Genomic DNA, 24,323 nt, shown 5'->3' on the forward strand with positions numbered 1-24,323 from the left:
AATGCAAAGTTTTTACTTAAAAGAAAATGTATAAAGTTTCTTTGACACCTGCAGAGACCCTAATAAAATAAGAGATTTCCAAAATAGTCGCAGTTTCGTTCACACACTCACAACCTCTCTAACACTTGCGTCTGTGGGGTCCTTTAAATTTCACCATGTCTGATCCCAACTCCTTAGCAGACGTTCCCTCCCGGAATATCATTTCGAAAACGCAGGCAGCTTGTATCACTGTCCGCGGGGCGAAATCGTAATAACATGTGGTTACGTCCAGAACGAATTTTCACCCTCAAAAGAGAGACGTCTGCAGGTGTGTAATCTCGCCCCGAAGGCAGGGCCAGGGTCGTGCAAGGATCAAAGAGATTTCCATGTGTTTCTGAACGGGGCGGATAGAAAAAGAGGCGAAGAAACGGGAACGGGTGGGAAAGGACACGGGAAGATAGGAGCGTAACGGGATCGAGATAAAGGGAGAGAACCGAGCTGGTGATTAGGGGATGGGAGAGGGAAAAGGGGCGTGAGAGACAGAGATGGGCTAAATGACCAAAACTCTCTTTTAACTTTCCAATTAATATTCCAACGGGGTTGGAAGTTCGCCCCCGTCACGAATTCACCGCGCCCCGTGCATTTCGGTTTCTCGCGCGTCCCGCATAAATCTTCTCTCTACTTTTAATTGCGTCAGCCGTGGCCGTTTATTTAAATAATTCGAACGCGAAACAGGCCACGGACCAACGGAGAGACGATTTATTCTTGTCTTTTCCATTCATATCCTCCTTGGGATCCCGCTACTGATTAAACTACACGTTATCAATGCTCGCCTTTCTGCGGATTCTTCTACATTGCCAAGCTTCTCACGAAAATTACGCTACATTTTGCAATTATTTTTTCACGTTGATTCGTCCCTCTTCAGGTTGCACCGGCAATTCGGGAACACCGTGTATATCGAGGAGCAAATCTACGCAGGGGTGTGAATGCGCTCTGTTACAAGGTGGGAGATTTACCGCGTTCCGTACCGATTGGAACGACGCGTTACCCTGAATAATTGATTGTATCGAGAGAACGTGATAAATATTGGAAACGTGATGTTTGCTTTTTTGACTGCTCCGAACCAAGTGCCCAGGCGTTAGTTTAATTAGAAAGAAGCTTTCGTTTGTAGGAGAAAATAGAGAACTAGGTCTGAGTACTCACGATATTCATCTCCTGCTCCTGGATCTCCTTGTAGACTTCGACAATCCTCATCAGCGCGAATCCTGCAACACAAAACGAATTTCGATCGTTTTCAAATGCTACCACTCTGCACACGCACACACACACACAAATATATAGAAGCGAGGTTCGCGTCGAACCATGAAGAGCTTTCGCGTCGGTTGCGGTTAAAACTTTCGAATATATGTATAGAAGCGAGGTTCGCGTCGAACCATGAAGAGCTTTCGCGTCGGTTGCGGTTAAAACTTTCGTCCTGAATTATTCAGACGCGGCTGGGTGTCGTCGATACTTTAATCCATAGCTAAGGGTGAGCGAGGCTGCGGGGCGAGAGAAAGAAGGGGGCGAGAAACCGGAGCGACCACGAGAGTTCGTAGGAACGCGTTCCGGCGGTTGCGGCTGATTTTCGAGTGACTTTGCTCGGAAAGTCCTCTAAAGCTCCCGAAAAGCGCGCGACAAAAGAGGGAGAGGGGAATGAAGAAGAGAAAAAACGAAGAGGGAGAGAAAACTAAACCGCGATCGCGACGCATTGCGAAAGTCGATGTTTGAAACTTTCGCTCGGTCAGCTTGACGGAACCGCGCGGCACAAACTTTCCTCCCGTTTCCTGTCCGTTTTCTTTACCGCGATAGTTCTTCGCCCGGCAGAAGTCCCTCCGGAAGAAACATTCCGTCGCCACCACCAGCACGGTTTTCGCTGCGTTACATATGCATGCGTTGCGCCGAGGGAACGCGATTAGGAATTTCGAAGGCGGAGATAAATTTTAGAGAAGCTTTTCGGGGGCGGGGGGGATGTTGTGTAATTCAAGAGGGTGGAAAGCATCGTTTTTTATTTCTATATTTCTCGAACGAGAAGACAGAGGTGAGGAAGAGTTTCGGCCGAATTTTTCTCCCGTTCTCGATGAATTAGTGCTTGAGCGAAAAATTGCAGCGGCGAACGAGGGGGGGAAAAAAATAGAAGACAGAGGAATATTCTTAAGTTTGATCGACTAATTAAAGTTTTAATGAAGTTAGATGAATGTCAATCAACTCTAAGTTTAAATTAGATTATTAAGGTATCTGTAATAAAATTGGAGAAGTTTTCTGTCTAATTACGGACTGGCCTTTGTTTCAGGAAAACTTTCGTCGCGTAAAAACTCATTGTAACCGAGGCTATTAAACATGCATGAAATTTGATTAATTATCACGAAGGAAACAGTCAGTCTTGCTCTTTCGTTTATTTGAAATACGTAGATTAATCTTCGTTTTTTCTTTTTCTTTTCCATCATTTAATCGAACCGCCTAGCGTTAAATTTCCTTGCCCCTCCTTGCACTCTGTTTCCGAGAATACACCCCTCGTGCTAATGTCACGTTCACAAAATCTTTTTATAACCCTTCATTCCCTCGACCGTACATCAACGTCAACTTTAATGTACAGTCAAGATACATTCCCTCCATTTTTTTTTCTCTCTCTCTCGGCGCATAAACAGCGTGACTCAACTAAATCCATAGAGCGGGTAATATTACAGATGCTACATTGAAACGTGGAGAGAGAGAGAGAGTCAGTTTTATTATAGCCAGCGTTAAATTATAGCGGCGCGCGATCGTAAAATTCGCTGTTTCGGTTTATATAAAATCGACGACAGATACTTTCAAAGCGGCCACGAGATAGTGTTAAAAAACCAACCATCGATAAAGGACCTCGTAACCCTTTATAGCGCGACGTACTATGCGTTTTCTATATCGCGCGGTATAAAACTGAATAAAATTGATTCAACGTTGAACACGTTTCAAGATTCGTTTAATTTTATCGTATCAATTTACGAATGCCTCGTATTTTCTATTTCTGCTTACTTTTCTTCTGCCGATAAATCGCGAGGTTTGTACGCGATGAAAAATGACAGGAATAAATGCCCCGTAAAAGAGGTATGAAAGTACAATGGAAAGGATTACGAAGATCAAAATCTTGTCAAGGACCTGTCTCTTCAGTCCCCTTCAATTCCAGAGTTAATATATGTGGATCGAGGGTAACGTGGTGGGACTTCCCGACATATGGGATTTCCTTTCCTCGTCACATTTAACCCCACGCGAGTCGCAGCGGGCTTCCTTCCTGTAACGATTATACTCGGTGAACTTTTCTAAGTTACCCCTTTGACGAGAGCTATTATTTCTCAGAAATAATTCATGGATTTCTCTCTATGAATTCCTCTAATTTGTGGAATTTTATTATTTATCAGCATGCTTTTTCATGTAATAGCTTATCATAAATTTTTACGCCAAATGACGTGATTAGCTATTGTAATAATAGTTTAACACCTATTTAATTTAATTTACAACTCAAGGATTAAACACGATTCTCGAAATTCTAAAACTCTGACAGTTCTTCGACTCTATGTAAAGTGAAAAATTTTTCCTTCACCTTTCTTCCCATCGCGAAGGATTTCCTGTCGACTTTTACGCTCTCTTTTACAACCCTTTCCCGCGCCTCTTAAAACCACGCGCTACCATTCACTTCTATTCGGCGAAAAGAAATAACAGAGCAGTCACCTGTAATTTATCGCGAATGTAACGCAATAATTGTCAAATGATCTCCTTTGACGGAGCAAAATCGACGAGGTAGCAAGGTGCGGTGGTAGTAATAGATGGAAATGCCAGTAAACCGTGACGGAGATTCCGAGATCACAAGCAGGTCGTAAAGCCGCAGTATCTTTACGCTTCCGTATTAACATACACGTCGACTAGGCGACAGCTACTTACCACTCCCGGTTTCGTCAGACCCTCTGCTGAATTACGCGGCGCGAATTAACTCTCAGCCCGTGAACCGAGCGAAGGGAGTAGCGGTGGAGGACGGAGAACGAAGTTGCGGCTTGCTAGGTCGAAGGTGAGAAGAAGGGTTAAGCGGTGGGAAGTGGTGTCGTGTAGAAAGGTGTACTGAAATCGAGAGAGTCGAAAGAAAGGGTGGCGGTGTAGGTTAGCGGTGGGACAAAGCGGGGGTGGAACCACGTAGATAAAGGGAAGGCAAGCTATCTAACCGTTTCACCGTCGTATCTCAGCTGTACAATATCGTAATCCCTTGCCATATGTAAAGCTGAGCATGTTGGGTCTCGTTTACATGCGCATCTCTCTCTCTCTATATATATAGATATATATGTATGTGAACACATGCATGTACAGCTGTCTGTGGACGTAAATTTGTAAGACGCAGAGCGTTGGCATGCAGAATGCATGTACTATACCGTGCGGTTACCTGACATGCTGAAGATTCGTTTGAGAAGCCACTCCGGATGCTGGGGAGTTTCGAAACTCTTTCCAACCTATACGTACACATAGCTGTACCGAATAAAAGACCCCTTTTTTATTCCCCTCGGGAGGATTTTTTTTTTTGTTCGCCATTTACCAGAAGGCGAAATAACAAACGAGCGGAAGTCATGAAAGACTTCACGATGGATTACAATTAATCGAGCGTCCAATTAAGGGTCATCGGGTAAAAAGTCAGGCGGGGTTCCCTCTCTCCTTCTCTCACTTTCGTACCCAAAGGGTCAATTTACGTAATTTACGTGACTGGCTTCGACAGGAAATGAGTGGTTCGCACGAATGCGATACGGATAAATTTCCACGGGGAAGCTGAACGTGTCTATATAGGTGTCAGTAATTTTGTCAGTGAAGGGTGGGGGATGTAACGCGGCGTAACGATGCTTATGGGGCTTTGGCTCCCGATGTGCGGCTTCGGTGGGGTCGGGTTTAATGCTCGGCGCAAGGGGTTTAACGCGTAACGTAAACAGCAACAGCGGATCTATAGCAGCTGACTAGACAGCCGACTGTGCTTGCGAAAATCTCGCAGAGCAGGCGATCCACGGCTACGTTCACCACACTTCCGATCTCGTGCCATCGACACAAAGAAGAACCGCACCGCTCCGGGACACTTGCTGGAAAATACGACAGCATTTCCACCAGGACACGGTTCATTGGATTAGGTGTAGTTGATCGTGGCATTGGTTTACTCTCGCCTGCCTCTGCACACTGCCAACGACGTTACGTTTCATGTACGGTGGATATTGTAAAAATGACACGCTGTAATTGCGTTAACCCTAACTTTCTTCCCGTAACACGTGAGAAACTTGGCTTAGTTATCTACAGGGTGAGAGACGTAAAGCGTGACAATTGAGTGTTATCGAAAATATTGGTGACATGGACAAATTTTTTGGAAAAAATTGAAGTATTTTTAGGAGCACAGTTTTAGGGGTAATTTAATTTTCGATACTTGAAGAAATTACTTTCTTTTTTAGTTTAGACTTTGGTCGAGATTACAGGTAATGAAAAAGCAATGATATTCTTACTCAAACAATGGTAGACTAGAAATATTAGAATATTGCAAGTAAATACGATCGGAAGGATATAAACGTGATTCGAGTCACGAGGGAATTTTATTGCATTTCCATTTATTCAGCGAACGATTGGTTTTCTCTGCCTTTAAACTATTTTTATCAACGATAATTAAAAGTAAAATACGCCAGACAGCTTTTGTCATAACTTTATCGCGGGGCGTTTTAAAACGAGAGTTTATTCCGGCGGGAGGTGCGTGTTTCAGTCTCGAACGCAGCCTGCAGAAACGGCTCTAACGCTTAATTACTCCGGTGAATTTTCGAATTCAAATGGGAAGGGTAGCAACGCGTGCCGTCTGAAAAATTCACCGGCCACCATCGGGTTCCGCTCCACCGTCCAGTTTTTTCCAAATAACACTCCCTTAAAAGCCCGTTTTTAGTCCAACGGCGAGAGAATAAATATGAAAGAATAACTAGTTTCAAGGGTAAGCAAGCAAGTTCTGGTTTCGTTCGTTACATACTATGCCAAGGTTTCGGTGTTTCGCGAGCCAAGATCATAAACATATTCATCCAGAAGCCGGCACTTAAGCCCTCCCATGACTATTCACCGCGACTCATGGAACGACCACGTAAAACATCGCGTCGCGCGTGACTTGGCGTTCGGAAAAAAAAAATGTGCAGGAGGAATTTAAAACGTCGTAAAAGGGTGGAGAACGGGGCGAGCCTATAAAAGGAAGGAGCGCGGCTGAATATTTGATGTCCCTGGAGCGTCCGTGTCGATCTACACTTGGACAGCCCGAATGTCCTCTGGCTGGCCGGCTTGAACTTCCGTCAACCAAGAATCTCCGGAAGAAAGTTTACTGGACGCGAAGCTTTCCACTTTTCGCGGTTCAACCTCTCTTATCTCAGTCTCGGGGGAACTTTTATGTGTGTACGCGGCGATGTTGAGAGTGTTTATGCTACGGTGCATAATTTATGGGTAATCGAGGGACATGAGAAACTCTTTGCACGCATTTTCATTAGTTTCTTATGGAATATACTCGTTTTGAAAATTTGTCAGAGAGAGTGTAGTATTTCTTTTACCGTTTCGTAAGAATGAAAGACAAAAAGGAATGGAAAAGAAATTCTTGCTTATCCCCGCAGTGGTTCAATATTGGCTTCTTGCTACTGCCTTCGGCTTGGTGCTCTTTTGTTCTGCTCTCCTTGATCCGAAAATCGTCCATTCCGTACCAGTCTCGGTCTACCGTGCCATCTCTTCTACCTTACCATGTCATTTTGTTGCAAATGGAACGATTCTGTGTTCGCGCTTGGAAAAGTCCTTGAAGTACATTCAAAATTGAATTTCCCACTCCGCATTGAAATTGCATAAAACGATCGATTCTTTTTATACCTACGCATTTGTCTCATTTAATTTTACGATCGAAATGGCGCTGCATTTAAAATCCACCGAGGCTAGCAATACCCTCGTCTATCGTAACTTCCACGTTTTTTATATATTACACAAGAGGAAAAGAACGTGAAATTTTGTAACAGCGATATAATTGATCGTCTGTCATTAATCTTGAAAGGATTCACCCTTCGGTATCCTCTTAGCATCTTCGAATTTAATTAATACAATCCCGCGTAAATTAGATCGCGAATAAGTGGAACGGAACTATTGCACGACTTAGAGCCAACCAGAAATCTCGTAGAGACGTCAACGTCTAGATCAGACGGTGTTAGATCTTTCGAGTCCACTCGCTTGTACACATATAGTACCGTGAAGAAATTCTTTCGATAGCGAAAACACAAAAATGAACCTACCATAAGTACTTTCCAGTGGTTCGTACACATTCAATAAGGTGAGTAATCGAAAAAGTGTCTTTCGAACTGCAACTCAAACAGTTTTTCCCTCGATAGGGTAATTTCATTCCCCTTCCGTTTGATACGGTCCCCAGTGCTGCTAATTAAGATCGAATTGGCAATGGGGCCCCCGCGAAAACTGAAGACGAAGACAAACAAAATTACGCGATTCTCTGATGACTGGCTGTGGAGATGAGGCAAGCAAAATACGGGAACGAAACGCTGTGCTCCCTCTCACAGCACGTAAACACGAAACGTCTCAGGAACACTTAATTAATGAATCAAGCAGAATGTATATGTATGCCGTCGAAGAGGCGCGCGGCTGCAAAATGGCGATAGTCGGGAACGTTTTAATTGACTCGAAGAAAGATGAAAGGAGAGGCACGCGAAACTCGAGACTTCGATATCGAGTGTTCGCATTGCGGGAAGATAAGATATTGGAACAGCGGTGCAGGCTGCACGATCAACGAGTTCGATTGAAAAATTTACGCTTTGATATGTTATTCGTTTGTGCGGAGAAAAAATATTTTAAAGTGCCTCGTTGATTCTATGCAAAGTTTTGAAAATATATGCACAGTGCTCCCTCGATTGTTCCCTCGAAAAATTTGTTCCAATGCTGTTTTTCTCTTTATTACGGTATTTTACGTCTTTTGTGTTTTAAAACACCGAGTTTTCTTCGTAAGGAGTGATTAAATCGCTAGTTTCATTTCTCGACGAATTTTTCACTCGCACGAGAGTTCTCTCAAGAATACGAAATTGCTTCGTATTTGCAAAACAACTATCCGACAGTAATATAATTTTTTATCCATTCGAGAGAAAATTGCAACATATCAACTCTCAGACAGATAAGCGAATCTCTCGGGGAATCACTCTCAGACAAAGTGTCCACTCGCGAGAAATACTCTCGAGAGCAACTCGCGATTGTATTCCTCTCAAAAGGACACGTTAGCTTCATGTTTGGTTCGATGTACCTACAAACGACCCTGACTCGAGTTTCTTATGTTGGTCTCGCAAAAACAGCACGAGCCTCGCGCGATAATATAATACAAGTTAAGACCAGGCCCATGTGTCAACAGCGCACAGAAATCCGGCAGGACGATTCGTCCTCAGTCAGTGTTTACGCGGCTGCCGGGCGAGTGCCTCGGCAAACGACGCTTGTACTGCGCGATCATAGTCTTGTAGAAAATTCAGTGCTCTCTCGAACATGGCGATTTTGATTATACGCGGATTTAGAATCAGTGTACATAATTAGCATACCTTTACCACTTTCCTTACCCTCATAAAGTGCACCGAATTCAGGTACACAACGAACAGCCGAACTTGGAAGAAGAGTGAAACCAACGGTGTGTTCCTGCGAGCTGCGTAGCTAGTTTCACGGTATTTATATGCGTGAATAATGTAATTAGACAATATGTATGTGTGTATATGTGCGGAGACAATAGCATAATCGAGTTAATTGAAGAGAGAAGAGGACCAATTAAATTAATTATTGCTACAATATGGTTTTATTGCGTTCTAAGTTTACTTTTGTTATAAAAAGACAACGAATCAGTTGTTTACTATTTTTTCTCCGACACTTATACGTATTCTATCCTCTTCTGAGGAAACGTTGTTTTTCAATAGGCCTTTAGACGCGACATACTTCGTTTGTTATTATTTCAACCACAATATATGGACATTGAAAATATTAAGGTGGCTGAATTCTAACTCGTGGACAGTCGACGTCCCTAACCCCCGCTTGTTTAGAGTGAACACTGTACTCTAGGCAGAACAATTGGTGCACAGTTTAAATTGAAAATAGTTTTTTAACAAAGCCAACGAAACACAAACCAGCTCGGTGTAAAAATGTTTTCATACGTTGAATAATAGAGCACGTGTACGAAAGGCAATTGTTAATTTAGTGTAATTATCGCGCGAACGAACACGGTTATTATTACATTTAGCAGGTATTCTAGGCAGGTTTTAAAGTTCGTTTCGTAACGTAACACGCACACGCCAGACCTGTGCATTAAGCGAGACTGTTTGAGCGATGAAGGCGGCTGGTTTACTATTGAAGAGCAGATTCAGTGATAAACTTAGATGACTCAAATTTACTACCGGTTACCGAAGCAACGTAATTCGATAAGCTTGATACGTTGCAGAAGTTATTGCTGTCATAACTTCTGTAGCTGGGCTTGCGATGATGCCTGAAATTTCATCCTTAAGCGAACCGTCAAAGGTATCCGTACGTAGAGATAAAAATTGAGATTTCTGGGACGAGAAGTAACGTTTATTTTTCGGGACAAAGATTCGTACTACCGGTGTCATTAGCGGAATAAACACGAGAAATCGAGTAAAATCCAATTGACACCGATAATTGCTCGCTAATGGATATACTCTGTTCTTTAATCCCTGTTGATTCATTGAAAGAGATAATGCAATTAAAACGAATTAGATTCGATCGTTGCTTTAGCCACGATTATTTATACACCTAACGCGCACAACTATCGATTGATACGGCTATTCGAAACATACCGTTGCTAATTGATTCGTGTTTAAATTAGATTGACGTTTCGGTTGATCAAAGAAAATCGCCGGGATTTCCGGTTCCCTTCGTTGCAACGTTGAAGGAAGAAATTACTGATTACTGTAGGGTAGAGTAGAGAAAGTGTAGTAAGGGCCGCATATATAGTAAATTCTCTACAAGAGTCAGTAAGTTTGGATTCTACAAGTGACAGTATAGATGGTCCTACGCCTAGGTCTGCGTAATACCTGTACACATTATCCGTCGAATGTAGAGGGAGAACCACCGTTTGGTTGCTAATTGTTTATCACATAGAGTCGGCCTACCTCCACGTAAAAAAAGAAAAAATGTAGGGTCGATTCCACAACTGTCAGTAAAATGTAGGGTCGATTCCACTGTTTATCCGTCGAATGTAGAGGGAGAACTACCGTTTGGTTGCTAATTGTTTATCACATAGAGTCGGCCTACCTCCACATAAAAAAAGAAAAAATGTAGGGTCGATTCCACAAGTGTCAGTAAAATATAGGGTCGATTCGACAAGTGTCAGTAAAATGTAGGGTCGATTCCACTAGTGACAGTACAAGTGTTACTGTACTTTGTCCAGTTTGGTGGAGAATATCGTTTAAATGCAATGGAAGTTTACCTGTGTTTTTCTGAATTTCAAAAATTCAGGCAGAATTGTAAATATTATACTGTCTCGCAACGTAAATTTAAGTAAATTAGGTTGAACTGCACAGAAAAAACAAACGGACGCAGCATAACGTGTAGTTATAATTGTTATGACATGTAAATAGAACGATAAATTTAGTGTAAATATAGAGAACGTAAAATATAATTTATTTCGTGGTATTGTAACAAGCAAACGTTGCATAAATTCCTGATTCGTATTAAACAATTATTTAACACAATAATTTCAGCTTTATTATGATTATTCTTGATAAATGACCACAGGTCAACTTGATTTTTAATCGTTATAATCTTAAAATTCAGTGTGAATAGAGAAAATGTGCAATATAATTCATTTCACGATATTATAACAAACAAACGTGGAATACATTTTTCATTCGTGTAGAAAGAATTATTTAGTCAACCTGATTTTTAATCCCTACGAAATTAATTTAACCACGAGTAAGTAACGAGAACGCTAAAACCTATGTTTCCATTGAAGAATATTGTAAAAACGTATAAATTGTTATATGCAATGTTATAACAAATTGTCGGAAGTATAAATTTTTAATAAAATTGTGAAAATTGATAAATTATACCGTGTTACGATATCGGAAATCTCCCGCGAAAATCTCCCGCGAAAATTTCCCGCCTGACCTAACCGACGATTTTGCTAATGACTTTGGGGAGAGGGTACCGCAGGTATATAAGGACCCGCCGATGTCCCGCGAAATCATTTACCCTTTATACTGGGCCCTAGACACTTCGCGGCGTATTTTGACCTGAAGGTTCTGAGATGTGAATAGAGTGGTCGGGGGCTACTAGCTAGTCTATGTCCACCCTGTACACACTCAGCCTTCTTGTAACACTTGTATACATTAGAATCAATTAGAATTTCTATTACTAATTATTAAACAAATTTTAACAATTACCGGCACTCGCTAGGCACGTAATATCAGACTTTAAATACTCGACTTCGAACTTCGGTTTAGTCATAATTCTATTAATGTTATAATAACGTATAATTTATTAATTTTCACAATTTTATTATTAATTTATACTTCCAAAAATTTGTTAAAACATTACATATTATTATTTATACATTTTTGCAAGTTTCTTTGACAAATAAGTACGTTTCAACGATCTTATTACTTTCTCGTTGTGAAATCAAGTTCGGAGGATTAAAAATCAGGTTGACCCTTGGTCGTAAATTTAAAATAGCCATAGTGAAGGTGAAATTATTATTTTAAATAAATGTTTCTATACGAATTAAGAATCTATTCAACGTTTGTTTGTTGCAATACCGTGAAATAAATTGTATTATATATTTTCTCAGTTTAGACTGAATTTAAAGTTCGTAAGGATTAGAAATCAGGTTGACCTGTGGTCGTAGATTAAAAATAGCCATAGTGAAGGTAAAATTATTACGTTAAATAATTGTTTTTATACGAATTAAATATTGATTCAACGTTTATTTGTTGCAATACCGTGAAATAAATTGTATTATATATTTTTTCTGTTTACACTAAATTTAAAGTTCTGTTTACATGTTATAACAATTAGAATGTAGACGTTTTGCCGTTTCACGGTTTTTCCTCTGTTAATTATGTGTTTATAAATCATTTCAAACTAAAGCAGCACCATGCCCACCCTTAATTAAACCGTCTCAGTAGTTTACCGTAATTAATAATCTATTTTCGGAATTTATACGAGAATTTTTGAATTTTAGTAAATACTAGAGTCAGTGTCCACCCTGTACACACTCAGCCTTCTTGTAACACTTGTATACATTAGAATCAATTAGAATTTCAATACAATAGACTGAATAACAATTCATTTTAACTAATACCTATTAGAAATTTTCCTTTTAAAACAAATATAAATCATTTTACCAATTACTGGTACTTGCTAGACATTTAATATCAGACTTTAAATATTCTCCTTTCGGTTCTTTTAAATACAATCAAATAATTTCTTCAATTATCGATACTGACTTGGAATACTCCGCTTCGAATAAAATATTTCGAAATTATTTTGAAGGTTTAGGGAAATAAACATTTGAATTTTAGTCATCGTTGTTCTTCAGACTTGTCGAATAGGATATTGAAATGACTTTGAGCAATTGAAATTAATTTGAAATTTTTCATATATTTTCTCTGATATTGAATTTATTTTATGACTTGCTATTTTGTTTACTAATAATTTACCATCCAAGGAATTTGCATGAATTGCATGTTAAGTAGTTAGTTGATTTATTATTGTATATTGTGAGCTGGTTTGGAAGGAGTGCACTATGCCCACCCTAAATTAAACCGTCTCAGTAGTTTACTGTAATTAATAATCTATTTTCGGAATTTATACGAGAATTTTTGAATTTTAGTAAATACTAGAGTCAGTGCATCGCGTATTGAAATAATAGCTTCATCCCTAGTTCGTTTATTATTGAATATTTTTACGCGTTTAACTTATGCTTCTCCCCAATTCTCGTCGCGTATTTTATTCATATTTTCTTATATTCTAGAATCGAAAAAGATACGAATTCGCGTGTTTTCTTTTGATTCTTTCAATTTTTCACTCTCGTTCGACGAAAGTTTACTTCAATATTGAAAATTTTTCTGGTGATTTGGTTTAGTAATTAGTTGTGCTGTGTATTGCCAGCTCAAATATGAGCTGCTTAATGTATATGCTTAAAATGTATTTTCTTGTGGCCGCCTGACAGCAACCTGTATATCTGGCGTGACAGTGAACGTGTTAATAAGTAAATGTTGTTCAAATTATGTCGTGTTTTATGTCATTTTCATCAGAAAAATCTCATCAATATGTTAAGAAAAATTTCGGGATAAAAAAACGTAAAATTAAAAAAGTTGATATTTAAATCGCTTGGTTGCCTCGACTCACGTTTCATGCTTATCTTTTATTCACTGTCCTTGTCTACGTTCGGCAAACTACAAAGGCGGGCGCGAGGCTCGAAAACGTAGTTCCTGACTCTACGAGTGTCAAGTTTAGCTTCCTTGCGGTCTGACACTTGTGGAGAATATACTGTATTGGCCGGTCAAGGTCGTTTCTCCTCCTTCGCTTTTTCTCATCTACGGATCCAATCAAGCAAGATCTAAATTTTTTCAAAATTTTTGCTCTTGAAACAAATTTACTCTCTGATTTTTAACGGAAATAAACTAAAGCATACTTCGACATACTTCCACATTTTGGAAAAGTTTTAATTCCCTTAGAAGTTAAATATTTCTTTAAAATAAAAAATCTCATATTCTGATTGTGCAAGCTTCACGTAAGATTGATAATAGCGTGTAGAGATTCTTTTCCCTCTGATTTTTGCTTAGCGGAGGAAATATATTTGATACAATGTTTTATCCAATTCTCCCCTATTCCAACATGATTGGTCGTCAAGATATCGAAGCAATCGGCCAATTGGACGAATGAAAATATTTAGCTAGCTTTCGGAAACAATTTATTCAAGTACACCTCGAGTAGACCAGACGAAATCCGATTATCGGACACCGGCGAACATCAATCATCCGGTCTAACCAAGAAGCGACATCAATCTAGCCAGCAGCTATTTGATTCCTGTTCAAATCACCGTGATATCGCTGTTCATCCCTCGATTAGAAAGGGATAGCCGACGTGCAACCCTTGCTTCCTTGCGGGGACGAGAGAAAATGACCGGTACTCCCGGGTTCGAGGACCGAAAAGTTGCCTCTTCACGACGACGTGGATAGTTTTCCGCATCTGTGGCCACGATCTACACAGGGAGCGATGACGGTATCCCCTCGGTGCTAACCTAACCCACTCTCTCTCTTTCTCTCTTTGTCTCTCTGGGAGAAGCCAGATCGTGGAAAGAGAGGAAGGAGAGACGGCTGGCCAGATGGAGGAAGGATGAAACAACAATCGCGTGCGAGTTATCCCCGTCGGCTAACTAGTCCTACCAGGCAGGAAGAAGGGTAAGGCAAACAGTTTTCACCCGGCTCGACCGTCTCGAACTAATTAACGTGGGACACGAGCACCCAGTTGCACGTGGACGAATAAAAGCTGCGCGCCGCGAAAACTGAGGGATTACCCCGTGAACAGACCGCCTCCGATCGTTGGGGGGTAGAGAAAATCACCCCTTGAAACGGAACGAGTGGATGATGTAATCTTGGTAATGGAATTGGATGATCAGAGTGTTAGTGTGCTGTGCTCGGTATGTTTCCTTGATACTTGCAATTATGATACGATGGTTTTAACGTGGGTCCTGGAATTTCAACACGATTCTCTATTCGACAATTGGTGCACTTCGGGGGATTGACGGATTTCGAAAGCAACCGTATGTGCACCGACAACGTAGATATAATATGTACGAATTCGATAGCTTGATCTTATCGAGTTTTATTCGGCAACTTTATTGTCGCTACTAGCTTGTCTACTTTAGGGAAAGTTTCTCTTGGAAAAGTATTCCAATGGAGGTTTTCAGTGAAAATCTCTCCAGTTAAATTTAATATTCCCGTACGATCGTATACGTAGCAGCCGGTGGAATGTTTCAACCGATCCCTCACAGTGTATTTTACGAAAGATCCCTCAGTGGCACACCCCCTCTAATCAATCTCGTAACCATCAAGGGGTCCCAGAAAACTGTCTCGTCTCCTCAACGCGTCCGAGTTGGCCTGTTCCCTGGATGGTGAAGCATTTCATTACGTTGAATTGCATTTCCTTCCATTGCAACGGAGGAGAATGAGAGAGCGAAAGGGAAAGGGTGGCGATGAAGGGAGTAGCGTGTCTATCGGGCCGCGAGAGCGCAAGCGAAGCGGGAAGATCTCGGCTCTGCACGAGTAAATAGTAACACGAGTGGGTGTTCCGTCGCTGTTACCGTATCAGCGCATTTGAAATGGAAATGCACCCTAAGATTCCATCGTCGTAGTCGTCGTCGTCGCCGTCGATGACTACGACGATGCCTCTGTATTTCGATAGCAGCACACCACCGGCAGCCTGAGTTCCACCAGCGACTTCCACCACCCTTTTGTTTCATAACTTGCTGCGACGCGTCTCGATGGCGCCATCTTGGGTTTCACCTTCTTCTCCTTACCCCTTTTCTCCGGTCGACAGGCCGTGGAACACGTACACGTCCTCTTAGTTCTCCTTTGTTACTGGAATCCCGGTGAAGGAGCTACTTCTCGGACACCAAAAGTATCGCATTACCTTTGCCAGCATGTCGGAGGAATACGAAAATGGGAAAAACCGGGAGAGAAATGTCGCCGAGAGGGACACGGCGGAATTGGGTAAGGACAGATATTCGGATAGGTTCCCATTACCACGAATAATTAAACCGAAGGACCATTAGGAGCTCGATACTTCATCGAGTGTCCACAGAGAGGGTTTAGTCGAGGGTTACTTGAACTCCATCTGAAGTACTACTTGAAGCTGGGATTCGGATTGGAATGATAGTGGGGAGATATGATTCTCGTCTTATGATTGTCCGTGGTATTAGCCGCTACTGTTAGCTGATACCTTGGAGTATCTTAGAAGCTATTAATACTAGAAACATTGTGTATACAATACCTGAAGATTATTTTATTTTTCTCCTTTGTATTTTTCCTTCTTTTTTTATTTCGTATAAAACACTTGTTCAGAGTTAGGAATGGTCTGTGTATACGAAGTTATTTCGGTCGAGTGGAAAATACGTCTCCACGAAGCTCGATAAAGTAATTTTATAGAACACAGTTACGCTTAATTTCTTATCTCGTTATCGAATCTGTGGAAAGGGATGGCTCTGAGTTCAAAACGACCGTACTTCTCCATTTTATTGCGTGCAGATAAGATTCCAACGATAAGCGAGAGACACCGGGAAAAGTTGCCTCTCCTAATTGGCGAATGCCTGCGAGCGAATACGTCCTGAAATAAAATAACCTGACGATTACACCTCGGATCAAGCCGCGTTCCATTCTCTTCCGAGTCGTTTCTCGATAAGCTCGCTCTTCGTGAAAAGATAAGGCCGCGGGCTTTCCCTGTTTCGTGTAAAATTGAAATACCCTCTTTCTTGGTGTGCTCCCCTGCATTTCTCAAACAGCCGTGGCAAACGAGATTAAACTAACAAAGCTCCGCACTATTATTCGTTGTTTCTCATAGTCGAACGTTCCTCGAGTTTTGTGAAATCACGTTTGCGTATTGTACATTTCGTTCTCGATCGAGACAGCGAGTAATATTCGGGAAATGAAACATACGCGGTCAGCTAAAAAAAAACCTGGCTTTTAGTTTTCGTATGGTTAATAATATCCAAATATTGGGAAAGTGGAATTAATTTTCACAATGTTTATTCCCCCTGGAACCTCCTGCTTCGTGTTGTTTAAATGCCTTCCAGATTATTCATTTCTGGAATATCAATTTTTAGAAGCCTGAAATTTTTTCAAAATTGCAATTCTATTTTTTTATTCTTTTCAGTGCGTGCATAAATTAATTCCCTTGAACGTGTCGCGCGTGCAGGTATTAAAAACAAGCGCTGTTCACTTGGAATACCTAGCAAGTCACTCATTTTTAAAATACCAATTACATTTAGAATATCAATTTTGCAAAAACAGCAAAATACGAGGTCTGAAAAAGAAGTAAACATCCCAAAATCAATCAACATGTTCTCATATCGCATTTCAATATCATTAACCCCGCAAGAAATACAAATAAACCTCGTGACTCGTACCGCGCAACATCGACCGATTCTCCCCCAAAATATCCTGTCCGCGTAAAATCGCGGAACGCCGAATATCATCGCGGCTGGTCCGGCGCGGTATTATCCATAATATAAACCGCTGTGGTTCATATTTCAAGGGAAAATTCTCCACGCGCATAATTCATCGAACTCGGTCGGATAAATCCGCGGAACACCGAGATTACGGCTCATTTCATCCCCCTTTTTTCTCGCAGGCCTCGAAAGCTCGAAAGGAGAGGAGAGCCTCGCCGTGATTTTTCATGAACCTTGCACGATCCTTGAGTAAACCCTACGTCGAAAATTCGAGGCCGCGAAAGATTTCTGTATTCCGCGGGAGTAATGGTTCATAAGGGCAGAGGTCGGGGATGCATCCCGGCGGAAGACGGAAGGTAGATTTACCGGATAAACGCAAGATAGAGCTGTCAGGAAGAAGGATGTAGCACGCACGTGCCGCCTCCCTCGTGTGTTTCGTTATTCAACGCCGTGTAACACGTTCCTCTTTGTCTGTACATCCATTTGTCGTGAAACTTCCGACCGGTGTATGGGGTTCCGTTTGTGTCCTTGCGACGCGTGTTTGCACTGCTTGTGCATGCGTGCCCACGCATATGTTGCCTCTCGTGTGACTATGCATTTTTTTATGCAAATACGCCGGTGCGTTCGTGTGTTTTTTTCCTTCTCTCTCACTCTCTCTGGTCCAGTGAAAAATATTAGAACGATAAGCGAGGGATACGCGGGGGAGAGCAACGTTCGAGTCTGAGGGTAGGTTTGTATAATTTAAAAAAACCACATATGTATATACGATTCGTATCGTGTTTCCGTGCAATTACAGATTTAATTTTTCGCGCTTGTCGAACGAATTTCACGTTTCGGCGCGAATGCAATGTTGCACAAGGAGCGCAATTACGAAACAAGCGCTGTTCGCTTTGTAATTGTACGGATTATCGCAGATACGGAGTTTCTTCGTGTTATTTCTTCTTGTGTCTTATCGTTGGAATTTTTCTAAATTTCTCGGAAATTTCTTACTGTTGAGATATCACGGAGAACGAGCGTGTCATCGTTCACCTAAGCGCATTCACCTAATACCCTTCGAAACGGTATCGCGAGTAGGTAATAGGGAACGGATAGTCGCTCTCTGGTAGCTGTTGGATATTATACAGAGGAACTACCATTCCGGGCACGCAAAAAGGTATAAAGCGAAATAAAATAAAGCGTGAGCGAGCTTTTCCCGTGGGAGTGCGATTCTACTTTAGATTAAATTCCGAAGCAACCTGCCGCCACCCCTCCGCACCGTACAGTAGCATCCTGGCCACCTCTGGCCCCTATCTCGTTTCGGAAAGTAAGGTTTTCTCGCCTCTCTGCACGATTTTCCGGCGTGGCAAACGTTTTTGTTCCGTGGAACAGACGGTTTTGCTGCAATTATCAGCGTACGCGTTAAACCATTTGTTTTTCGGCTGGTCAAGATTTTTCTGCGGATAGCAGTGGAACACTTGGAACAGCCCGTGCTCCGCGAGAATATCCGCCGGTAATTTTCTCCGATATATTTACTACGCGAATGAGCAAATAGAGTATCGTTAGAGATAAGGTTACTTGCGCGAGTAAAATTATATTTCAATATGGTGCGCGGCCTTTTAAATTAGGTCCGTGCAAAAGTTTCACCGAAAGCCACTGGATGTTTCTTTTCTTTTTGAAATCTTCACAGATTGTTGTTCACGACAGTAAGTATATAATTTTTAGTATTCCACTATTATTATTTTATCGAGGACTGATTATAAGTGCGATAAAAAATAAATACAAATTCTCCATAAAATGTTCGCACGGACCTAATATTTTGATTTATGGTAACGCGAGTATTTACAGCGGCAGGAAGTATAGTGAAATGCTTTTCCATCGCAGTAAAAAGTTACGAATGTTATATTACGGAATTAGCACGTTTCGCGAAACACAAACTGGGATTTATGGCGAAACAATACCGGGCTATTTAGATCAGTCTCGCCTCGTATCCGAGCAACGTCGGGTTCGACGTTTCTGCCCACATCAATTGCAATATGTTAAAATACGCTGGATGAAACTCTGTATCAGGCGAGAGAGCGCGGGCATTAATCTCGAGTTTTTAATACGGTTCAACTCGGACCGTATTACCGTGATTTTTGACAAACTGAAACTACATGTCCGCCGATGATTAATTTCTCGATATTACGGTATCATTAAGCAAATTAAAATATAAATATCCCTGGCAAATTGGAATATACACACTCTAGCGCGCGGCAGAGTCAGATGTTTCGACGAACGATGATTAAATGATATTTGGCCAGGCGAAGTTCTATTAAGAATTTACCAGAGTGTGCGCGCGATGCTTCGAGTGTCCCAAAGTAGCTTAAACAGTGTTTTGCAAACTGATTGCCATGAATTTTCAATAATCAATCGATTCATCTCTCTCAAATTTTACACACGTGTAAACAACATATCCCTTTATCGTCCGTATTAAAATTGTGCCAATATCGTTAATAGTTTCTTTGTCATCATCTAAACAAGTTAAAACTTTCACGATAAACATGACATTTCTTTTTTTCTTATTACTTAACTAATAATTAAAGTAATTACATAAAAATTGCTCTGTGTGTTCCTGAAACGTGACCAAAGGAGTATAAAAAATTTCACGTCCCATTGTTTACGATTACCTAATAATTTTCTATCCTAAACGTCTTCGTTAATTGTCTCAAGTAGACGAGAATAAACGAAGAAACCAGCAAACATCGTTTGAACTTGTAAACCAGCCTGCGTTTCGTGTAAATTGTGTAATGTCCTCGGTGACTCTATCATCAACCCTCGTCAACCCTTTTCTTCAAAGATAAAAAAAAAAAAAAGAAGAAGGGAAGCAAAGACCGTAGCTAGAGGATGACCTCCTGCCATCTTCGTATAATTAACTTTCCAGTGCCTACCGCGGCCGGTTTCGATTCGCGGCCAAATTAACTTCCCACCCTCATTATATTCGGCCGCATTCACAGAAAGCGGAAGAACAAAAAGGGCCGCCACATGCGAAGACGAGAGACGCCTCGGTCCAAAGAGAGAGAGAGAGAGAGAAGAGTCTCGAGCTGCTCGAAGCTCTCTACGTTTACAGTGTCCCGACTTGCGCATAATTAATCCGGAATAATTTCTTTCTTTTCCCAGTTTCCCTTTTCCATCGCGTGCGCCGCTCCCGGTGCACGCCTTTGATCCCGCCGGATGAGCTCGTCGTTCTGCTCTGTTCGGGGTGAGTTTTGTTGCCCAGGACAACCACGTGAAAATCTAGGGAATAGCCTCGCGGCAACATTCAGCCTTCTCGCCGATGCGTGAAGATTCTCCGTTGGAATTTTCGTGCACGCGTACCGGAACGTTTATCCTCACTGCATAAATCCTTCTTTGGGGTCGAGAGAGATAGATACTCGTGTCTCTCCGCTCTCTTATTTCCTTCCTTCCCTTGCATTCTGCTCCATTGGCCCCGCCTCGTGATTTTTATCCTCGTAGTTCCCGTGGAATTTAGATGCTGGCTGAGTTTGGGAAACGAGTAGAAAGTGTCGAGGTGTGGTGTAGAGATAAAATAGAGGATTCGATGGAATTATCTCCTGGTTTTGAGAAGTAAACGATGGAAGAATCGTAGGTGTATAGTTGATGGAAGAAATACAGCGAGGAATTGTGTAATAAAAATTGATCGAGTTTATTCTGTTGGGCCGTGTATTTTGTAAATATTCTTGTTTTATGTAAATTCCAGTTACGAGTATCTGTTTGAAGATTCCCGCGTGTAGAGAGGATCGAATTGTTTTTTTCTCTGAAATTGGAAACTTGGATGCGTTGTTGGTAAATTCAAACTGTTACCGATACCGTGAAAAAAAAAAAGAAGAAAAATGAATATTCGCACGGAAAAATAACGGTAGAAGGCGAATATTACCATGTATTGGTAAAATGGTTTGCGAAGCCACTTTGGTGCCAATCAACGCGCCTCTGAAACAAGGTTAAAACAATTTCCGAGACAGCGAACCGTGCTTGGTTCGATTGTATAGTTAAATAAACGGAGTACAACAATGGCGAGGAACGCGGGCCCTGCTCGCGAACGTTATACTTCTTCCCCCGGCTGAATAACTGTGTTATAGTTTTTTGTCATAACTCGATTGCGTCGGCGCGCGGACAAATGTCGTGTGCAATAATTCCGAATCAATTACGCTTCTGCCTGAACGATCTCGCCGTCCCCAGCTTCCCAGTTCGCGGTGAAATCACGTTCCGCCGCTGCGGCGTTCAAGACACCATAATAAATGCTTACCTTTGTTTCTTAACCGTTGGCGAGTGTTTTTAATTCAATTGACAAAGGAAGAACAAGGAAATTTTTAATTTTTTCAAGGGAAAGGAAGGGAACGGTACAATTTTTCCTATTCTCTCCTGGCTTTTGACAACAAGAATGTTTTTTTTTTTTCAAAGGGAAATAGAAAAGATATGTCTTTAATTTTTTGAGTGAAGGAGAGTATAATTTTTCCTATTTTGTCCTGTTTTTTGGCAATAAAAATGTTTTTTTTTTTTCAAAGGGAAATAGAAAAGATATGTCTTTAATTTTTTAAGTGTAAGGAAGTGTATAACTTTTCCCTATTTTTTTGACAAGATTTTTTTTTTTTCAAAGAGAAATGGAAAAAGAAATTAAGCAATAGAAAGCATGTCTCATATTTTCAAACTGAAAGGGACAGTACAATTTTTCCTATTTTTTCCAGATTTTCGGCACCAAAGGTGGTCTTTTTTTGGAAAGAAAAATACTCGACTAAAGTATATTGTTAAGTTTCGACGTTTCATTTCGAATAGGTACCGGTGATAGTGAGATTTGCAAAGGATTCTGTTCGAGTTACAATAGCGCTCTTTCAATTTCATCGATTCCACTTCACTGAAAGCCCCCATGGCTATGCGCCGTTTATAACACGACCATATTCTATTAACCCCGCCATTAAATGCTTGCTAATCTACGTTTCATGCGTTCTCCTGCGGTCCCGCGGTTTTCACACAAATACCTAATTTGCGATAACGAAGATGAGGATAATGCGGCGAAACGTGGAATGTTCAGGGTTGTAAAATACACGAATACACGGTGAAAAGAAATTTCCTATCAAAAGGATATCCGATCCTTTACAGAACATTTCCTTTTTCATTTCATTTTGTTAATAGTTCGTATTTTACATCATCCGTTCGATAAATCACTATTTTTCGCGCAAACAAATTTTCCGAAACGCTTTCGAATTTTCCAGGGAAAGCCTCTGTGAATTATTGTTCGATACGCATTTGCGGTACCGAATCCTTTGATCAAATATCACAAAAATCGTATTATTATCGGCGGATGCGAGCGCGTAAACGGCCACAGACGGACGTAACAAATACAAAGCAACAAATTTTTGCGACATCCGATCAAAGGGACGACGATGTTCGGCTACGAGGGGAATTTACAACGTGAATGAGAATTGATGGGATTACGATACACAACCACGAATTTGATGAGTACGCGTTCATCAATTGCGACAGAATAATCCTTTGTCGACGCTAACTTTAGAAACCGGAATATCGCCGTTTCGACGGAAAAATCATCTAGAACCGGTTACGAGGAGTAATAAAAAAAATTGCCGCTCGAATAATTTTTACATCTATAAACGCAGCAGTGAACAAGCAAGAGAAAAAAGAAAAAAATGGGGGATAAATTCCTCGGTGATTATTGCGTATCGATATTTTATTGCTTCGAGGCAATGGTGAAATTGCAACGCGCACCGAGTGAAAATGCAGGGGAAAAAAATAAAAATGGTGGGAAAAATGGAGAATTTAAGCCGCATTGGTGAGATACGTCGGAATGATCAAGAAGATGTGCCTAAATGTGGGGTAAATATTTATTGCGCGTGCCAACCGCGACGTGTATACAAGATGTCTAAAGTTTCGGGAGGGGCTCGCCGCAAAGACAAACACCGGAATCTGTCAGGCTGACTCGGCAGTAAACCATCTCACGGTTTCTCCGTTCGTCCGCAAACGTACGCCAGGCAAATTACTCGAGAATAGCAATTAATAAAGCTCGTAATAGCGTCCACGATAGTATCGTGCTACCCTTACCTCTCGTGCTCGTTAATCACCTTAGAGAATATTTTTTATGACCACGCGAGGAATTTGAAAGTCTATCCCGATTTTCATCCATACCGTTTTATAATTCTTCAAATTTTATTTCTTTTCCTAATTATGCGACACTATGCGTTAAGAATAGTTGTTTTATCCGATTGCTTCGGATAACCTTTCCGTAGGAAATGTGGGCGTGTGCGAAACGTTTTCTGGAACGTTTTCTGTATTAAAATAGGTAAAGACAAAAGAATAAGCTGAGACCTTTAACTCAAAAATCGAACTTTTTTAGTTTTGAATTCTTTTTCGTTAAAGTGGTAGTAACGTATTTATGAGATCTTTCTCATTAAAATGATACCAAACGTGATATAATTTGAAGCATATTTGCTCGCTTAAATAAGTAAATAAGTAAATACAATCCAAATTATATCGTGTTTGATCTCATTTTAATCAGAGAGATCTCACGAATACGTTACTACCAGTATAGTTGAAAAAAATTCAAAAATAAAAAAGTTTCACCTTTGAATTAGTACCTCATTCTTTCATCGATATTTGGCATTGGATAATTTTATAATATTGGGCCGCGGGGGGTCATCGAGCTTCGAAATGCGTCGTGACGCGTACGCTCCGCGTAGTGACGTATCTTTTATTATACGTCAATGGAATGCGGCGTTCCAGAGCCGCCGCGCGTCTCGATACCGCCGCGCGACTTGATGCCGCCGCGCGTTCCGGCGTTTTGGCCATTTTTCGACTTCTAGATTCATCCCTGCAAATTTCATTAAAATCCTCGGGGGTCAGGTATGTAGTATCCTTGATAAGTGCTTTGCACATCAATATTTCTCCAATTTTTTATTTCACTGAAAAGTTACAAAATGAAATTACAAAATAATTAAAAATAAAAAGAAACGCCGGCGCACAGTGTTTCGACCAATGGACAAAATTCAGAAATTCAAAGTGTAAAATCTAAAAATTTTTTCATTTTAAGATGTTGATAACAAACTATAGTTTGTAATATTACCTATAATTTTGA

At 41.0% G+C, this 24,323-nt stretch overlaps 1 protein-coding gene across 1 annotated transcript in view; it reads right to left on the reverse strand.

The window, feature by feature from the left end:
• The window catches only part of LOC108576217, a 166,736-nt gene that overhangs the window by 17,980 nt on the left and 124,433 nt on the right, over positions 1 to 24,323 (reverse strand). Inside the window, exon 4 of the mRNA XM_017939170.1 lies at positions 1,183 to 1,244. Coding sequence (XP_017794659.1) covers positions 1,183 to 1,244 — 62 coding nt within the window. The remainder of the gene's footprint in view (positions 1 to 1,182; positions 1,245 to 24,323) is intronic.

The sequence above is a fragment of the Habropoda laboriosa genome, unplaced genomic scaffold, assembly GCF_001263275.1.
Source record: "Habropoda laboriosa isolate 0110345459 unplaced genomic scaffold, ASM126327v1 scaffold212, whole genome shotgun sequence".
NCBI lineage: Eukaryota > Metazoa > Arthropoda > Insecta > Hymenoptera > Apidae > Habropoda > Habropoda laboriosa.